Below are 18,557 nucleotides of genomic sequence, written 5' to 3'. Positions count from 1 at the left end.
CTGCTGTCAGCGCTGTATGTCACGGAGCTGCTGTCAGCGCTGTATGTCACGGTGCTGCTGTCAGCGCTGTATGTCACGGAGCTGCTGTCAGCGCTGTATGTCACGGAGCTGCTGTCAGCGCTGTATGTCACGGAGCTGCTGTCAGCGCTGTATGTCACGGAGCTGCTGTCAGCGCTGTATGTCACGGAGCTGCTGTCAGCGCTGTATGTCACGGTGCTGATGTCAGCGCTGTATGTCACGGAGCTGCTGTCAGCGCTGTATGTCACGGAGCTGCTGTCAGCGCTGTATGTCACGGAGCTGCTGTCAGCGCTGTATGTCACGGAGCTGCTGTCAGCGCTGTATGTCACGGAGCTGCTGTCAGCGCTGTATGTCACGGAGCTGCTGTCAGCGCTGTATGTCACGGAGCTGCTGTCAGCGCTGTATGTCACGGAGCTGCTGTCAGCGCTGTATGTCACGGAGCTGCTGTCAGCGCTGTATGTCACGGAGCTGCTGTCAGCGCTGTATGTCACGGAGCTGCTGTCAGCGCTGTATGTCACGGAGCTGCTGTCAGCGCTGTATGTCACGGTGCTGCTGTCAGCGCTGTATGTCACGGAGCTGCTGTCAGCGCTGTATGTCACGGAGCTGCTGTCAGTGCTGTATGTCACGGAGCTGCTGTCAGCGCTGTATGTCACGGAGCTGCTGTCAGCGCTGTATGTCACGGAGCTGCTGTCAGCGCTGTATGTCACGGTGCTGCTGTCAGCGCTGTATGTCACGGAGCTGCTGTCAGCGCTGTATGTCACGGAGCTGCTGTCAGCGCTGTATGTCACGGAGCTGCTGTCAGCGCTGTATGTCACGGAGCTGCTGTCAGCGCTGTATGTCACGGAGCTGCTGTCAGCGCTGTATGTCACGGTGCTGATGTCAGCGCTGTATGTCACGGAGCTGCTGTCAGCGCTGTATGTCACGGAGCTGCTGTCAGCGCTGTATGTCACGGAGCTGCTGTCAGCGCTGTATGTCACGGAGCTGCTGTCAGCGCTGTATGTCACGGAGCTGCTGTCAGCGCTGTATGTCACGGAGCTGCTGTCAGCGCTGTATGTCACGGAGCTGCTGTCAGCGCTGTATGTCACGGTGCTGCTGTCAGCGCTGTATGTCACGGAGCTGCTGTCAGCGCTGTATGTCACGGAGCTGCTGTCAGCGCTGTATGTCACGGAGCTGCTGTCAGCGCTGTATGTCACGGAGCTGCTGTCAGCGCTGTATGTCACGGAGCTGCTGTCAGCGCTGTATGTCACGGAGCTGCTGTCAGCGCTGTATGTCACGGAGCTGCTGTCAGCGCTGTATGTCACGGTGCTGCTGTCAGCGCTGTATGTCACGGAGCTGCTGTCAGCGCTGTATGTCACGGAGCTGCTGTCAGTGCTGTATGTCACGGAGCTGCTGTCAGCGCTGTATGTCACGGAGCTGCTGTCAGCGCTGTATGTCACGGAGCTGCTGTCAGCGCTGTATGTCACGGTGCTGCTGTCAGCGCTGTATGTCACGGAGCTGCTGTCAGCGCTGTATGTCACGGAGCTGCTGTCAGCGCTGTATGTCACGGAGCTGCTGTCAGCGCTGTATGTCACGGAGCTGCTGTCAGCGCTGTATGTCACGGAGCTGCTGTCAGCGCTGTATGTCACGGTGCTGCTGTCAGCGCTGTATGTCACGGAGCTGCTGTCAGCGCTGTATGTCACGGAGCTGCTGTCAGTGCTGTATGTCACGGAGCTGCTGTCAGCGCTGTATGTCACGGAGCTGCTGTCAGCGCTGTATGTCACGGAGCTGCTGTCAGCGCTGTATGTCACGGTGCTGCTGTCAGCGCTGTATGTCACGGAGCTGCTGTCAGCGCTGTATGTCACGGAGCTGCTGTCAGCGCTGTATGTCACGGAGCTGCTGTCAGCGCTGTATGTCACGGAGCTGCTGTCAGCGCTGTATGTCACGGAGCTGCTGTCAGCGCTGTATGTCACGGTGCTGATGTCAGTGCTCTGTATTACGGTGCTGCTGTCAGTGCTCTGTATCTCCTGCACCCTCTTGTTTGCCTACCCTGGTCCCTGACCTTCCCTCTCCTCCATTGCCTTCATTAGCTCCATAGTCCTGAATTGTCAGAACAATTTCCCAAATAAAAAAAAAATGCTTGTAGTTATCGATCCCAAATTCACCTCATACATGTATTATGCTATTGTCCAGGTGGTGGGACTACGTGCTACCCCCTAATAATTACCCCGTGGCCGCAAATTCGACCTAAAGGTTTGCGAAATTCGCCTCCCATTGAAGTCAATGGAGCCCGCGGCGAACGGTCGTTTTCGCGAACGTTTGTGTCCGTTCGCGTTTCGCGTTCGCGAAACGTCCCGTCGGAAGTTCGTCCATCACTAGTCATCACCTCTGAGACACCATGGTTGATTCACAAGTACTGTATTTCATAATGTGCTAGTATGCAATGCATACTAGCAAATTATGCCAAAAATGTAAAACAAAAACTGCAAAAACAGTCATAATTATTTAAAACACAAATGCTGACCATAACATTCATATAAACATTGGTGCATCTGGGGGCTTCTTCAGTTGCAGGATTTGGTGGCCTTGAAGCTCTTTTTCTGCTGTGAAAAGAAATGAGATTTTGCATTCAATATAATACAGATAAGTGCTAATCTTGTGCAAACTGTGCGCCAAACTGGTTAGCATGGCTTGGGTTGGGACATAATTGGTTACTGCACTGGTGGGGTGCATTGCCCATGTAGAAGAAAGTAACAAGTGCAGCGTAATTCCCTTCACAGCATCACATCACATAGTCCAGTGTTTCTCAACTCCAGTCCTCAAGGCGCCCCAACAGGTCATGTTTTCAGGCTTTCCATTATTTTGCACAGGTGATTTGATCAGTTCCACTGCCTTAGTAATTACTACAGTTGTTTCATCTGAGGGAAATCCTGAAAACATGACTTGTTGGGGTGCTTTGAGGACTGGAGTTGAGAAACACTGACATAGTCAACTTTCCTTTGATCCCTCAAAAAGGTGTAGAAGTGACTGTGAGTTGCCGATGTCATAGCTCACACTGAGCTGCGGGTCCTCCCCCCATGTGACATCACTAGTGCTCAGTGATTGGCCCTGCACTGTAACAAGGCTCTATCATACCTGGAAGTACCTCCAAACAGCTGAACAGAGCAGCAGGAGGGAAAAGGAAAGGTGAGTTTGTGCTGCAGGGAGTGAGGGCATCAAAGTTAACCTGCTGCCTTGACTTGCATGGGTAAAATAGACTGAAAAAACGTTACCCACGCTCAACTGGTTTGTTTCCACATAAATTTCTGAGGGCCGGTGCTCATGGCTGGAGTGTGTACTCCGAAGGTCATCAATCTATGAAGAGAATTATCTGGCAACCCGGTACAGTGCAAATTCCGAATACTTTATTAGGCTACATTTAAAAGAGGCAGCTAACATGTTTGAGCCATGCAGCCTTCTTCAAAGAGCTAACATGTTTCAGCCATGCAGCCTTCTTCAAAGAGCGAACATGTTTCAGCCATGCAGCCTTCTTCAAAGAGCTAACATGTTTCAGCCATGCAGACTTCTTTAAAGAGCTAACATGTTTCAGCCATGTAGCCTTCTTCAAAGAGCTAACATGTTTCAACCATGCAGCCTTCTTCAAAGATGCTTTGAAGAAGGCTGCATGGCTGAAACATGTTAGCTGCCTCTTTTAAATGTAGCCCAATAAAGTATTCGGAAACTTGGAATGTACTGGGTTGCCAGATAATTTTCTTCATGGATTGATGAGTAAAATACAAGTTTGGTTGAAAGGAAGCCATTAATGAGGAAGCATGGGGGCCATTGCTGACTTCAGGTTTTAACCACTTAAGGACCGACCCTCTTTTTGAGATTTGTTGTTTACAAGTTAAAAAATTTTTTTTTGCTAGAAAATTACTTAGAACCCCCAAACTTTATACATTTTTTTTTCGAACACACTAGAGAATAAAATGGCGGTCGTTACAATATTTTCTGTCACAGCGTATTTGCGTAAATACACTTTTTTGAATTAAAAATTAAGACAACAGTAAAGTTAGCCCAATTTTTTTTTATATTGTAAAAGATATTGTTACGCCGAGAAAATTGATACCCAACATGTCACACTTCAAAATTGCCCCTCATGAAATGGCGACAAACTTTTACCCTTAAAAATCTCCATAGGTGACGTTAAAAAGCTTTCATGTTTTGAGTTACAGAGGAGGACTAGGGCTAGAATTATTGCTCTCGCACTACTGATCACGCTACACACACATGCGCTCTTCACGCGAGCTCGGCAGGACGGGGCGCATTTTTTTTCTTTTTCTTTTTCTTTATTTTACCTTTTATTAAATTTTTTTACACAGTTAAAAAAAAAAGTGTCACTTTTGTTTCTATTACAAGGAATGTAAACATCCCTTGTAATAGAAAAAAGTATGACAGGACCTCCTAAATATGAGATCTGGGGCCAAAAAGACCTCAGATCTTATATTTACACTAAAATGCAATAGAAAAAGTTAATTTTTTTTTGTCATTTAAAAAAAATAAAATCAATAAATAGCCCTTTAAGAGCTATGGGCGGAAGTGACGTTGACTGCACTGTTATGGAGATGGGTGGGGGCCATCTTCCCCTCACTCGTCTCCATACCCAGCAAGGGTGAAGATCCGATTGCCTCGGCTCTGGTAACCGGCGGAGGGCACCGGAGAGTGACGGGAGGGGAGGGGCCTCTCCCGCTGTGGATAAAAGTGATCTTGCGGCGAATCCGCTTTAGAGACCACTCTTATCGGAAAGCGGACTGCTGGCGGAAGAAGAGGATACCGGGGTTATGGCAGCTAGCTGCTGCCATAACAACCATATTCCTCTTCAAACTTAGAACCTATATCAGCATGCGGCCGTCCGTAAGTGGTTAAAATATCAATAGTGGTTGTCACGTTGATCTAGTGGTGGTGGTTTCTATGGCCCCTTTCAGATGGGCATTCCGATCAGGTCCGCTTGCCAGTTTTTCAGGTGGACCCTATCGGAACGTCCATTCATCCCTATAGACAGGTGGGTGTAAACGTTAAAGTGTCACTAAACCCACATCATAAAAAACAATCAATAAATGGTATATTACATGCGGTTCATATTAACTGGGTCACTATGATATTCGTTTTCTTTATGCTGCAAAAAAACATAGTTGATCCTGATGCTCTCTATTTCCCCCTCTTGTTCATGTCCCCAATGCAGTTGGGAATTTCGCAGAGCAGTGGTGGCAGCTCTGCACATGCTCAGTTTTCAGTGAGTTTCTATGCTGCCCGACCCTTACCCTGTGTCTGTGGGGCATCGGGTGACGGTGACGAGCGGGGTCCTTCTTGCGTCTCCTCTCCTGCCTCATCTGCATTCCACGGAGCTTCAGACATCACTTTCAGTTTCCCTCAAGCACCCGCCTGTAGTAATACTACGGGCGGAAGTTATTCGGCGCGATGGAATGCGCCACAGAGCAGGTAAAAATCCTGAAAAAGAAGCGCCTCGTCTGCAATCTCGTGATCCGGCACCCGAACACAGTACACTTAAAGGAAATTATTTTCTTTCCTTTTGGTGCCCCCTATGGACGGGCTGCCACTGTTTAGAATGTTATGAGGTAGGCATAGGTATTATGCTGCTGAGGTTGCAGTTGGGTGAACCATTTACTCTAGTTTGAAATATTACAATAGTAATTTATCATACCATAGTACTTACCTATACCATATCACAATGCCTACTGCAAGTATTATGAGCAATACCACCATAACAACTGCTGCTACCACTGCTTTGATGTGTAAAGACTCACAGTCCACACCTAAGTAAAGAGAAACTGAGCTTTAATGCACATTTGACCAAAACCGACACATTCTGGTTATTATTATTAGTGGGACAACGATCAAAACTAAATCTGATGTGAGTGGAAATCTGTAGAATATTGATCTAGATGGCAATAAAAAGATGGCAGGTTACAGCTTGCTCAACTAGTCCAACTCCATAGCAAACATTACCAACCAGATTGGGTTGCCATAGAGGCCCAAGCAAGTTTCCCAGTTGCAATGGATCTCGTCCTTTGGGTTCCTCCCCGAAATATCGCAGGGCTATACTCTCCCAATCCCTACAGGTATTGGACTCAAGCTGCAGGAGATGGCCTTTGCGTTCATCGCATATCCAAGTAGCTCCCTTTTTCCGCAACCCCCTGTTTCCACCGGGTATGCAACCTGGCAGGTATGGTTGGTGGCTGAATAAGGGAATGTACCATATAGGTGATTATTTTGATCTCAGAGGCATACCCCCCTCCTCATATTTTACGGGAAGCCTGGGAATTCCCCCCACCCCCCCGCTGAGAGCTTCCAGGTGCACCAAATGTATCACTTTCTCCAATCCCTACAGAAAGTCAGCTCTGATGTGGCAGTCCGTAGTGTGTTTGGTGCATGCCTGATGCTGCTCTGTGGGGGGAACATCTCGCTATTATATCAACTGCCCATCACCACTAATGATAGATTATCCTATCAGGTGGTATGGGAAAGGGATCCGTCCATAACCCCTGAGGCGGAAGACTGGCGTATATGGAGCATGTGGTTTCATAAAGGCATTCTGAATGTAGCCTTGATAGAAGCAGGATATAAAGTCCACGCCAGGCAGTGCCGGGACAAGGTCATCCAGCGCTCAGGGCAAAGATGCCAAACTGCGCCCCCCTTTCCCTTAGGGTTAGGGTCAGGGTGCCCCCTACCCCTGCAATAAACCATTGTGCCAGGGGTAGCCGTCCTCCTGCCCACCCTTTGTCCCGGCCCTGATGCCAGGTGGTACTTGGCACCGGAGCGTTTGTCAAAAATGTATCCAGGCACCTCAGTCGTATGCCCCAGGGACTGTGGGCACATCATTACATATGTGGGGGGTGTGCCCTAAGGTTCGCCGTTTTCGGATAAGGGTTCACTCACTTATTTTCTCAGTCACGATGGTCAATATACTTAACCACTTAACAACTGCGGCTGTGCAGTTAGTCTGTTTACCAGCCTAGATGCTATGATTTTAATTACATTTTTGAAATAAAGTGGAATAATTTGGAGTGCGGCTATCCAGCTACATCTTTTCTACTTCAGTTCCTGTTGCAAACAGAGCCAGCACCCTGTGGGATTGTGCAGACAGCTGTTTTTGGAGAAGTCATTACCTTAGAGCGGTAATTCTTTGTACTTAACCACTTTCTTACCGGGCACTTAAACCCCCCTGCCCAGACTAATTTTCAGCTTTCAGCGCTGACGCTCTTTGAATAACAATTGCGCGGTCATGCTACAGTTTACCCAAATTACATTTTTATAATTTTTTTTCACACAGATAGAGCTTTCTTATGGTGATATTTAATTGCTGCTGGGTTTTTTATTTTTTGCTAAATAAAACAAAAAAGGACCGAAAATTTGGAAAAAAACAAAACAGAGCAGTTTTATAGTTTGTTATAAAATTTGGAAAACAAGTAATTTTCCTCCTTCACTGATGGGCACTGATAGGCTGTGCTGATAAGCACTGATGAGGCGGCACTGATAGGTGGCACTAGGAGGTGGCACTGATGGTTGGCACTGATGGGTGGCACTGAAGGGCACTGATAGGTGGCACTGATAAGCAGCACTGGTAGGTGGCACTGATGATCACTGATGGGTGGCACTGATGGGCACTGGTAGGCACTGGTAGGTTACACTTATAGGCAGCACTGATCTGTGGCACTGGTTATGAGACACTGATGGGCATTGATTGGCAGAACTGATGAGCATTGATGGGTGGCACTGTGGGTACTGATAGTTGGCCCTGGTTGGTGGCACAGTGGGCACTGGCAGCTGACTCTGGTAGGCACAGAAAATACAGCCGTGGCTTTCTGTGTGAGGGATTGATGTCCCTCTGACAGAAGCTGGTGATAGTGAGGGAAAAAAAATACAGATTACCGAGCTTCTGTTTACATCACCTGACCAGCCATCATTGGCTGACAGCTGATCACATGGTAAGGGGCCGGGATCGACCCCTTACTCGGATATGTGATCAGCCGAGTCTCATAGACTCGGCTGATCACAGAGCGCCCCGCGTGCGACCCGCAGGGACACGCAGACAGCGCATGCTCGGGAGGACGTCCATGGACGACCTCCCGGCAAGTAAGACCCACGCTGTAGCTGTCTTTCGGCTATAGCGTGGGCGGCAATTTTGCAGCTAAAGGACCAGGCCCCTTTTTGCGATTCGGCACTGTGTCGCTTTAACTGGCAATTGCTCGGTCGTGCGACGTGGCTCCCAAACAAAATTGGCGTATTTTTTTCCCCGCAAATAGAGCTTTCTCTTGGTGGTTTGTGATCACCTCTGTGGTTTTTATTTTTTGTGCTATAAACAAAAATAGAGCGCCAATTTTGAAAAAAATTCAATATTTTTTACTTTTTGCTATAATAAATATCTCCCCAAAAATATATAAAAAAAATGTTTTTCCTCAGTTTAGGCTGATACGTATTCTTCTACATATTCTTGGTAAAAAAATCGCAATAAGCGATTATTGATTGGTTTGCGCAAAAGTCATAGCATCTACAAAATAGGGGAAAGATTTATGGCATTTTTATTACGTTTTTTTTTTACTAGTAATGGCGGTGATCTGCAATTTTTATTGTGACTGCGACATTATGGCGGACACGTCGGACAATTTTGACACATTTTTGGGACCATTATCATTAATACAGCGATCAGTGCGATTAAAAATGCATTAATTACTGTAAAAATGTCGCTGGCAGTGAAGGGCTTAACACTAGGGGGCAGTGTTGGGGGGGGGTTAAATGCGACCTAATGTGTGTTTTTTTTACTGTAGGGGGGCGTGGCTTGACATGTGACATCACTGATCGTCGTTCCCTATAAGCCCTTGTACACACGGTCGGACATTCCGACAACCAAATCCATCGGATTTTGTCCGACGGATTTTCCCCGAAACTGTTGTATACGCACGGTCGGACGAAGTTGTCAGAAAATCAGATCGTTCAGAACGTGATGACGTTATTTAGCTCAGGACTGGGTTTCGACCCACGGCTGGGCACTTAAAGGGCAACGTACCGGTATGTGATTGTGCCCAGCCGTGCCATTCAGTTGACGTATATCGGCGTGAGGCGGTCCTTAAGTGCTTAAAGAAGTAAGTGTAGCCTTAGTAAATAAGCTTGTTGAAAATATCCCTCGGCATACCCAGGCCCTAATTTATTTTATGTTCTTAGCGGCTAAAATCGCTATAGCAACAGCATGTAAAAGCTCTGTCATAGAACACAACGGCTCTGCGGAAGGGCTTCCCCCATCAATTCTGAGGCTCAGTATATTGGGTCAAGGCAGGGGCGGACTGACCATTTGGCCACTCGGGCACTGCCCGAGGGCCCCAGGCCACTAGGGGGCCCCATCAGGGTTGCCAGCCTCAGTAAAACCAGGGATAGTATGTAAAAATCTGTGTTTTTTTTACATTTGTCTCTGAAATGTCCCTTACCGACATCGTTTTGGTCTAAAAATCCTGAGATTATAGCTACCCCACCTCTCCAGTACCTTCTCAGCCAATAGAAACATGTCTGTGTATACTGTGTGTACATGTATGTGTATACTGTGTGATTGTATACTGTGTGTGTGTGTATATACTGTGTGGCCCCATAATCTCTCATTGCCTGGGAGCCCCATAATCTCCTATTGCCCGGGGGCCCCATGAGTTGTCAGTCCGCCCCTGGGTCAAGGTCCCACTAAGCAAACATCTTCAGGTAGGTTGCTGCAAAAGGCTCGGTAATTGACAACAGAAGTTCCTGGTCAACTACTGGTCCACGTCCTCCCTTCCTATTGGCCAGCAAGTCTGCCCATTGCAAGAAACCTGGCATGGGAAGCACCCCTGCCCTGAATTATATACCTGGCACCATTATGCCACAGATTCACTTTAATATATACAGTAGTATTCAATGTGGGTAGTGTGAGGGAGGGTTAGCACCCTAGAACTAGGGATTTCATTTTGGAACAATGGGGGGGGGGCATTTAGCAATATTGTCGCATTCATTGCGACCATTGGTTCAGTCGCAGCGTGAAATCGAATGGCAATATGTGACTTATATACTTCTCCTATCCCAGAATCAGTCACATTTAAAACGTTTGTGACACAAAAACATTCTCTTGCAGCAATCATATGAAATTGCTACGGCTGTTGCGACAATTCATTCCTCCAGCACTGATAAGCATTTCATTTTTTTTAAATAGAGTTGATATCAGAGCCGTCCACTAGAGGGAGACCAATGAATACAGATGGGACTTCAAATGGAAATAGTGTGACAGTTCTATAGAATCACATGTATCAGAGGGGATAGGAGCATTCAGACAAAGCTGGAAGAAGCCGGTGTTCTGTCCAAAAATATCCGCCTATCGGATAGTGTCCGCTGTGCTGTGTACTGCGCAGGCGCAGCGCTTGCACAGTACGGAGCACAAGGAGATTTGCAAAATCTCCGAAGATGAATGGCGCCTGTGCCGTGATTCGAGGTGCAAGCCCCAACATCCAAGTGGACGGCCCCTCGCGGGCTCGCTTCGCTTGGCACACTTCGCTCGCCGCGCTTGGGTCACGGCCTCGCTTCGCTTGCCACTCTTCGGGCACAGCCTCGCTTCGCTCGCCTCTTTTTAATTCTTACTTGGATGGTGGGGCTTGAACCTGGACTCACGGCGCAGGCGCCGTTCATCTTCGGATATTTTCGGAATCTGCTTGTCACGTGTACTGCGCATGCGCAGTACACAGCGGACACTATCCGACGGGGGACACTATTTGACATGACACCAGATGTTGAACATTTTGAAGAAGGGTGAAGTATGCCAAGGAAGGAATATAAAGACACCGAGGGACACAACAAGAAGAGGAGCTCAATTACATTCTTAACCACTTCAGCTCCAGAAGATTTACCCTGCGTTACTGTACCCACTTCAGCCCCCCGGAAGATTTTATCCCCCTTCCTGACCAGAGCACTTTTTGCGATTCGGCACTGCATTGCTTTAACTGACAATTGCGCGGTCGTGCGACGTGGCTCCCAAACAAAATTGACGTCCTTTTTACCCCACAAATAGAGCTTTCTTTTGGTGGTATTTGATCACCTCTGCGGTTTTTATTTTTTAGGCAATGAACAAAAAAATGTAGACAATTTTGAAAAAAACGCATTATTTTTTACTTTTTGCTATAATAAATATCCCCACAAAATATATAAAAAACTATTTTTTTCATCAGTTTAGGCCGATACGTATTCTTCTACATATTTTTGGTAAAAAAAACGCAATAAGGGTATATTGATTGGTTTGCGCAAAAGTTATAGCGTCTACAAAATAGGGGATAGTTCTATGGCATTTTTTTTTTCTTTTTTTTTTTTTTCTTTAGTAATGGCGGTGATCTGAGATTTTTATCAGGACTGCGAAATTATGGTGGACACATCGGACATTTTTGACACCATTTTTTTTTTTTCCTCAGTTTAGGCCGATACGTATTCTTCTACATATTTTTGGTAAAAAAAAATTGCACTAACCATCTACACAAAAACAAAATTGACGTCCTTTTTTTCCCCACAAATTTTGATGGTATTTGATCACCTCTGCGGTTTTTATTGTGTGCACTATAAACAAAAAAAGCGACAATTTTGAAAAAAAAAAAATATATTTTTTTTACTTTTTGCTATAATAAACATTCCCCCAAAAATATATAAAAAACGAATTTTTCCTCAGTTTAGGCCGATATATATTCTTCTACATATTTTTGGTAAAAAAAATCAAAAAAAATCGCAATAAGCGTATATTGATTGGTTTGCGCAAAAGTTATAGCGTCTACAAAATAGGTGTGTAGGGGAGATGACAGATCGCTGTTCATACTCTGTGTGCCACCAGCGATCGCGGGAGCCCGGCAGTGATCATGACCGGCAGGCACTCGCACTCGACTCCGGGGGCGAGCAGCGGGAGCGTGCGGCTCCGGCGGCGCATGTGTGTGCCCCTAGTGGCCAGAGGGCAAAGCGACGTAACATAACGTCGTTTCCCCCAGCCGTGCCATTCTGCCGCAGTAAAACTGCGGCAGCTGGTCGACAAGTGGTTAATTGACAATTGCGCTGTGGTATGACGCTGTACCCAAATAAAATGTATGTCCTTTTTTTCCCCCCACAAATTGAGCTTTCTTCCTGTGGTATTTGATCACCTCTGAGGCTTTTATTTTTTGCACTATAAACAAAAAATAAAAACGACAATTTTGAAAAACAAAACAATATTTCGTACATTATGCTATAAAACATATCCAATAAAATTTTTAAAAAAATCTAATTTCTTCATCAATTTGGACCAATATGTATTCTGCTACATATTTTTGGTAACATTTTTTTTTTTTAAGGGGTATAGTGATTGGTTTGCACAAAGATTATAGCGGATACAAACTATGGTATAAATTTATGGAATTTATATTTATTTATTTTCTTTAGTAATGGCGGCAATCAGTGACTTATAGCGGGACTGTGATATTGGGGCGCACAAATTTGACACTAACTGACACTTTTTTGGGGACCAGTGACACTAATACAGTAATCAATATAATTAATATGCACTGTTACTGTACTAATGACACTGGCTGGGAAGGGGTTAACATCAGGGGCGATTAAAGGGTTAACTGTGTGCCTAGCTAGGGTTTTAGTACTGTGTGGGAGGTGCTTTGACTAGAGGAGGGCATAGATCCGTGTCTCTACTTTGCAGGAACACAGGATCAATGCCTTCCTTACGGAAAGAATGGTGATCTGCTTTGTTTACATAGGTACTTAGTGTTAGTTAAAGTTCTGCCTATGTACTGAACAATCAGTGGGTACCGGAGGACATTGGGTCCATGGGACCCACTGATCAGCTCCTGCCGGCGGCATGCACTCATGCCTGATACCTGAAAGTGCAGGATCATATATATAGATGTGATTCTGCGCAGCGTGGCCGCCCTGCAGCAGTAAAAATTGCTATGGGATGGTCAGCAAATGGTTAAGGGGGGTAAATCTTTCGGAGGTCAAGTGGTTAAAAGTGTACACATGTACATGAAGCCAACGTATTTCAGGGGAATGGACTTCCCCTTCTTCAGGGCTGTTGCTGCATGCTATTGGATGGGAATGATTCCTAAAATTATATATTGATTATGAGGTTTTGGATGGCAGAATGGAGTCAGTTTGAAACGCGTTGGCTTGATGCATATGTTTACACTTTTAATAAACGTCTACATAAAAGTTGCAGTTTTTTGGACACTGGGCGCCCCTTCTATCCTACCCAAGTCCTCTTGCTGAAATTACCATAAGGCTGCATCGGAAATGTAGCAGCCCAAGCCCCAAAGAGGGTCCACCACCACCATCCATCATTGGGCAAAACCAACTGGAAGGTATTTCTTCAATTTTGCCCATACAATCACCCACCCATGACCATCAAGTGACTCTGTTAGCTTTGTGCAACAGTAAGAAGTACTCAGAGGCTCGGGGACACTTCTAACATTTGGGTTTGATTAGCAGGGACTTCATTTGCAAGAAGGAGGTCTACGGCTGTAGTTATTAGGCTATTTTTTTTCTCATTTGGAAACCCCTCGCAAATTATGCTCTATTCACATGAAGGGTCCGATGAGGCCCGACCCTCCATTCACCCCTATGGACCGGTGGGTATAAACCAAGGGTCTCAAACTGGTGGCCCTCCAGCTGTTGCGAAACCACAAGTTCCACAATGCCTCTGCCTGTAGAAGTCATGGTTGTGAATGTCAACCTTGCAATGCCCTCATGGGACTTGTAGTTTTGCAAAACAGCTGGGGGGCCTCCAGTTTGAGACCCCTTGGTAAACAGACTTGTGCCCGTTTACACCTGCCTACCTCCAATCCGATTTGGTCCATTAAAAGAAATGGAAGGGGATCCATCCTCTTCTGTCTAGGTGGATCGGAGGTAGTTGGACCTAATTTGGGATTCATCCTCCTCCGTCTAGGACAATCGGATGGCGGTCCGGTGTAAACGAACAGCAGAGTGCGTCTACGCCGTAGTCGAAATAGTTGTTAATGCGATCATAAATCCCCCCCCCCACCCATTATGCTTACAAATCACTGTGATTGGCTCAGATTTGGTCTCCCCGATATCGTTACTGGCCATGCAATAATACTGTCCGGATGTGTCTTCCTTCATTCCATCGATGCGAAGGACTTCAAGCGCGTGTCCGAAGAGGATGGTCTGATTGTTCTTGTACCAGGTATAATTGGTAATATTTGGGTTTCCATAACCCTGGCAAACCAGTGCAAACTTGTCACCTTTCTTCACATGGCCGGTCTCATGGGTGCTTTGGACGGACACCAGTTTTGGAGGATCTAGAGAAAACCAAGTAGAAGCTGATTATATTAGAGCAGATTTAAACCTACCTAGATGTTTTCTCAAGCACTGTGTATAATAAAACGATTTCCTTTTTATGAATTGCAGGTTTCTTGTGTTTTTTAACCTTTGTTGTGACAAGAGTGGACCATGCCTGTGCAATGTGTGGAGGCACAACTGCTTGGCTTCTCACCCAGGAGCCCTTGTGACAGAGGGATACCTCAGAAGCACAACTGGAAGACCGGGACCTTGAACACAGGAGTTTCTTTGCAAGGTGGCCAGTCGTTATTGTAGTGAAATTTGCATATTTAAAACCTAATGCCCTGCACACACGATCGGAATGTTCACCAACAAAACCGTGGAATTTTGTCCGAAGGGCGTTGGCTCAAACTTGTCTTGCATACACACGGTCACACAAATGTTGCCCAACAATTACGAACGTAGTGCTGTACTACCTTGTTTTTCAGCTCTTTAGCGCCACCCTTTGGGCTCCTTCTGCTAGTAGAAGTTTGGTGAGTGTTGATTCGCGCTTTTCAGTCCGCGCTTTTCATTTCGTGCTTTTCAGTTTGTTTCTGAACGGCCGTTCGTCAACCAGACGTGTTGCGGAATCGGAGGAGATAACATGTTATTTATTATTGGCCTTGGAGTTATTGCTTTGACATTTTTTTTTTTGGTTGAATAATAATGAATTGATTTGGTATATTTTCTATATTTTTGGATGCATAGAATGCACTTTTTGGTTAAGTTCTATTGGCAGATAGCATGTCTAATTTTATTTCTTTTCTTTCTTTAAAGTGGTTGTAAACCCTTACAACCCACTTTGACCTACAGGTAAGCCTAGATTAAGACTTACCTGTAGGTCCAAGAAATATCTCCTAAACGGTTTAGGAGATATTTACCCGAAGACAGCTATCGCAGGCGCACTGGGGCAGGCCGCAGATCGCGGCGATATGTCGTGAGTGTCGGCTCCCGTGCGCATGCGTGGGAGTGACATCACTGTGATGAGACCTGGACATCGCTCGGGATACATGGCAGCGGCGAAGAGGAAGACGGAGGACCGCTTCGGGGGCTTCGTTCTCCAGGTAAGTTATTCATAATGAGCTAGTATGCTATGCTTACTAGCTCATTATGCCTTTGCCTTGCAGGGTGTGTTTTTATGTTTTTTTTTCCCTTTACTTCCTCTTTAATGCACAATAAAAAAATTGTGTAGAATAATACTTGGCTTTGTGTTTTACTTCAAATGACAGTTTGGGAGTAGGCAGTTACATTTTAAAAAATACAATGTAAAATTAACAAGGGACACCAACATAGTTGTATCTTTGATCTTAAAAACTACGGGATAATGGTGTTGTGGTAATTTGCCCAAATAAAAAAAAAAAAAAACATAATATTATTCTTGATATCACTAGAAAAAAAAAAAAGCCTTTGAAAATTCCTTTTGCAATAACTCCATCAGTATCACCAGAAAAGCAGCTTCATTATTATCCCATTACAGAAGAAGAGAATTGTGCGCTGCATTTCCAGATTTTATGATTTGTCACGTCCCGAATGTTAATTCTCCATTATGAACGACCATTTCCGTCTCGTACTTACTTCTGAGCATGCGTGTTTGTACTTTGGACGTTTGTCTGACTGACTTGTGTATACACGATCGGAAAAAATCAGACAACAGACATTTGTCCATGGAAAATTTGAAAAGCTGCCATCCAACATTTGTCTGCGGAAAATCCGACAACAATTGTCTAATGGAGCGTACACAGGACGGATTTACTGCCAACAGCCTGACATCGAACATTTCACGTCGGAAAGTCCGATCGTGTGTAGGAGGCTTAAGGGTTTGTGAGGTCAGGCACTGATCTGGACGAGAAGGCCATTGCAGTCTACGCTCAAATTCATCCCAAAGGTGTTCTATCGGGTTGAGGTTTGGGACACCTGCCTTTACACACACATGAACCTTAATGGCATCCCAGTCTTAGTCTGTAGGGTTCAATATTGAGTTGGCCCACCCTTTGCAGCTATAACAGATTCAACTCTTCTGGGAAGGCCGTCCACAAGGTTTAGGAGTGTGTCTATGGGAATATTTGACAATTCTTCCAGAAGAGCATTTGTGAGGTCAGACACTGATGTTGTACAAGAAGGCCTGGCTCACAGTCTTCACTCTAATTCATCCCAAAGATGTTCTATCGGGTTGCAGGACAGTCAAGTTTCTCCACCCCAAACTTGCTCATCCATGTCTTTATGGACCTTGCTTGGTCCAAATCATTTGGTGGAGGGGGGAGGTTATGGTATGGGGTTGCTTTTCAGGGGTTGGGCTTGGCCCCTTAGTTCCAGTAAAGGTAACTTTTAACATACCAAGACATTTTGGACAATTTCATGCTCCCAACTTTGTGGGAACAGTTTGTGGATGGCCCCTTCCTGTTCCAACATGACTGCGCACCAGAGCACAAAGCAAGATCCATAAAAACACGGGTGAGCGAGTTTGGGGGTGGAGGAACTTGATTGGCCTGCAACCCGATAGAACATTTTTGGGATGAATTAGAGTGAAGACTGCGAGTCAGGCCTTCTTGTACAACATCAGTGTCTGACCTCACAAATGCGCTTCTGGAAGAATGGTCAAACATTCCCATAGACACCCTCCTAAACCTTGTGGACAACCTTCCCAGAAGAGTTGAAGCTGTTATAGTTGCAAAGGGTGGGCCAAATCAATATTGAACCCTACGGACTAAGACTGGGATGCCATTAAGGTTCATGTGTGTGTAAAGGCAGGTGTCCCACTACTTTTGACCATACAGTCTATGTCTGCACTTTCCACCCCCTCTTCCATCCACAGAAACTCAACTACAGTTTCTTTGAAGTTGTCTATGAATGGAGAACTGGTGGATGAATGAAAGGTCCGTCTCCTCAGTTCATTTATTGCTTAGTAGTTTTTTGTTGGCTTATGTTATATGACATTTAAATAATTCTTTTGCAATATTTAAATGTTACTCACACAATATATTTAGCACCTGTAGTTTTCCTGTTTTTATTCTGTTAGGATACTCTGCGAAACAGTTCAGGGTCTTCTCATTGTCTTCTGAGTCTGCTCTGTAGGTTAGTTTTGAAGCGGTCTCCCACACTCCGTTTCCCAAGTCTCTGTGATGCGTTTTGGCAGGCAGTTTCTTGAAGTTCCATCTGAGTGTTGGTGGGTTGGCAGGACAGGTGTGTTTGGCATCACAAGTGAAGACATAGGTATTTCCTTCTATTAGTAATCCAGGACCAGATATCATAATGGGTTCTGGGATGTCTGTATAAGATATAAACAGGGAAAGATGGGAGCAAGTATAAGTACTTCTAATATGTTAGCATGAGGAACCAATACGAGAGGGGAAGAAGGAGACTGGAGAGAAGACGAGAAAGGGACTGAAGAAGGAAGAATTGGAGGAAACAAAGAAATACAAAGGAAGGAGACTAAAACCACAACTCAGTATAGATTTTTCAAGCATTAATCCCAACTTCAGCCCCCCCCCCCCATCCCCATAAGCGCCCCACCCCCCATGCTGTTGGTTTAGCTGTATACAATATATCCTATATTGCCAAATGTATTGGGACACCTGCCTTTACACGCACTTAGACTTTAATGGCATCCCAGTCTTAGTCCGTAGGGTTCAGTATTGAGTTGGCTCACCCTTTGCAGCTATAACAGCTTCATCTCTTCTGGGAAGGCCGTCCACAAGGTTTAGGAGTGTGTCTATGGGAATGTTTGACCATTCTTCCAGAAGCGTATTTGTGAGATCAGGCACTGATGTTGGATAAGAAGACCAGGCACCCCAAACTCGCTCATCCATGTCTTGCTTTGTGCACTGGTGGGCAGTCATGTTGGAACAGGAAGGCGCCGTCCCCAAACTGTTCCCACAAAGTTGGGAGCATGAAATTGTCCAAAATGTCTTGGTATGGTGACGCCTTAAGAGTTCCCTTCACTGGAACTAAGGGGCCAAGCCCTGAAAAACAACCCCACACCATAATCCCCCCTCCACCAAATGTTTTGGAGGGGTGGCCCAATACTTTTGGCAATATAGTGTGGATGAGCGAGTTTGGGGTGGAGGAACTTGACTGGTCTGACCTCAACTCGATAGAACACCTTTGGGATGAATTAGAGAGGAGACTGCAAGCCAGCAGTCCAAATAAGCCACACACATCAAAACATTATTTAGGTAATGTGATAAATGTAAACCAGTGTTTACTCC

The 18,557-nt window shown here is 45.8% G+C and overlaps 1 protein-coding gene across 1 annotated transcript in view; it reads right to left on the bottom strand.

Moving 5' to 3' along the window:
- Window positions 1-18,557, bottom strand: part of LOC143933606 (B-cell receptor CD22-like) — a 58,643-nt gene that overhangs the window by 22,316 nt on the left and 17,770 nt on the right. The window contains exons 4-7 of the mRNA XM_077456552.1: window positions 17,324-17,617; window positions 14,070-14,333; window positions 5,708-5,807; window positions 2,519-2,597 (exon numbers count right to left, since the gene is read on the bottom strand). Of these exons, the coding sequence (XP_077312678.1) occupies window positions 2,519-2,597; window positions 5,708-5,807; window positions 14,070-14,333; window positions 17,324-17,617 (737 nt within the window). The remainder of the gene's footprint in view (window positions 1-2,518; window positions 2,598-5,707; window positions 5,808-14,069; window positions 14,334-17,323; window positions 17,618-18,557) is intronic.

This window comes from Lithobates pipiens, unplaced genomic scaffold (assembly GCF_037356315.1).
Source record: "Lithobates pipiens isolate NorthernLeopardFrog02 unplaced genomic scaffold, aLitPip1_a1.2 Scaffold_27, whole genome shotgun sequence".
Lineage (NCBI taxonomy): Eukaryota > Metazoa > Chordata > Amphibia > Anura > Ranidae > Lithobates > Lithobates pipiens.
The sequence above is the reverse complement of the archived record's forward strand: the minus strand, read 5'-3'. Positions and strand labels throughout refer to the sequence as shown.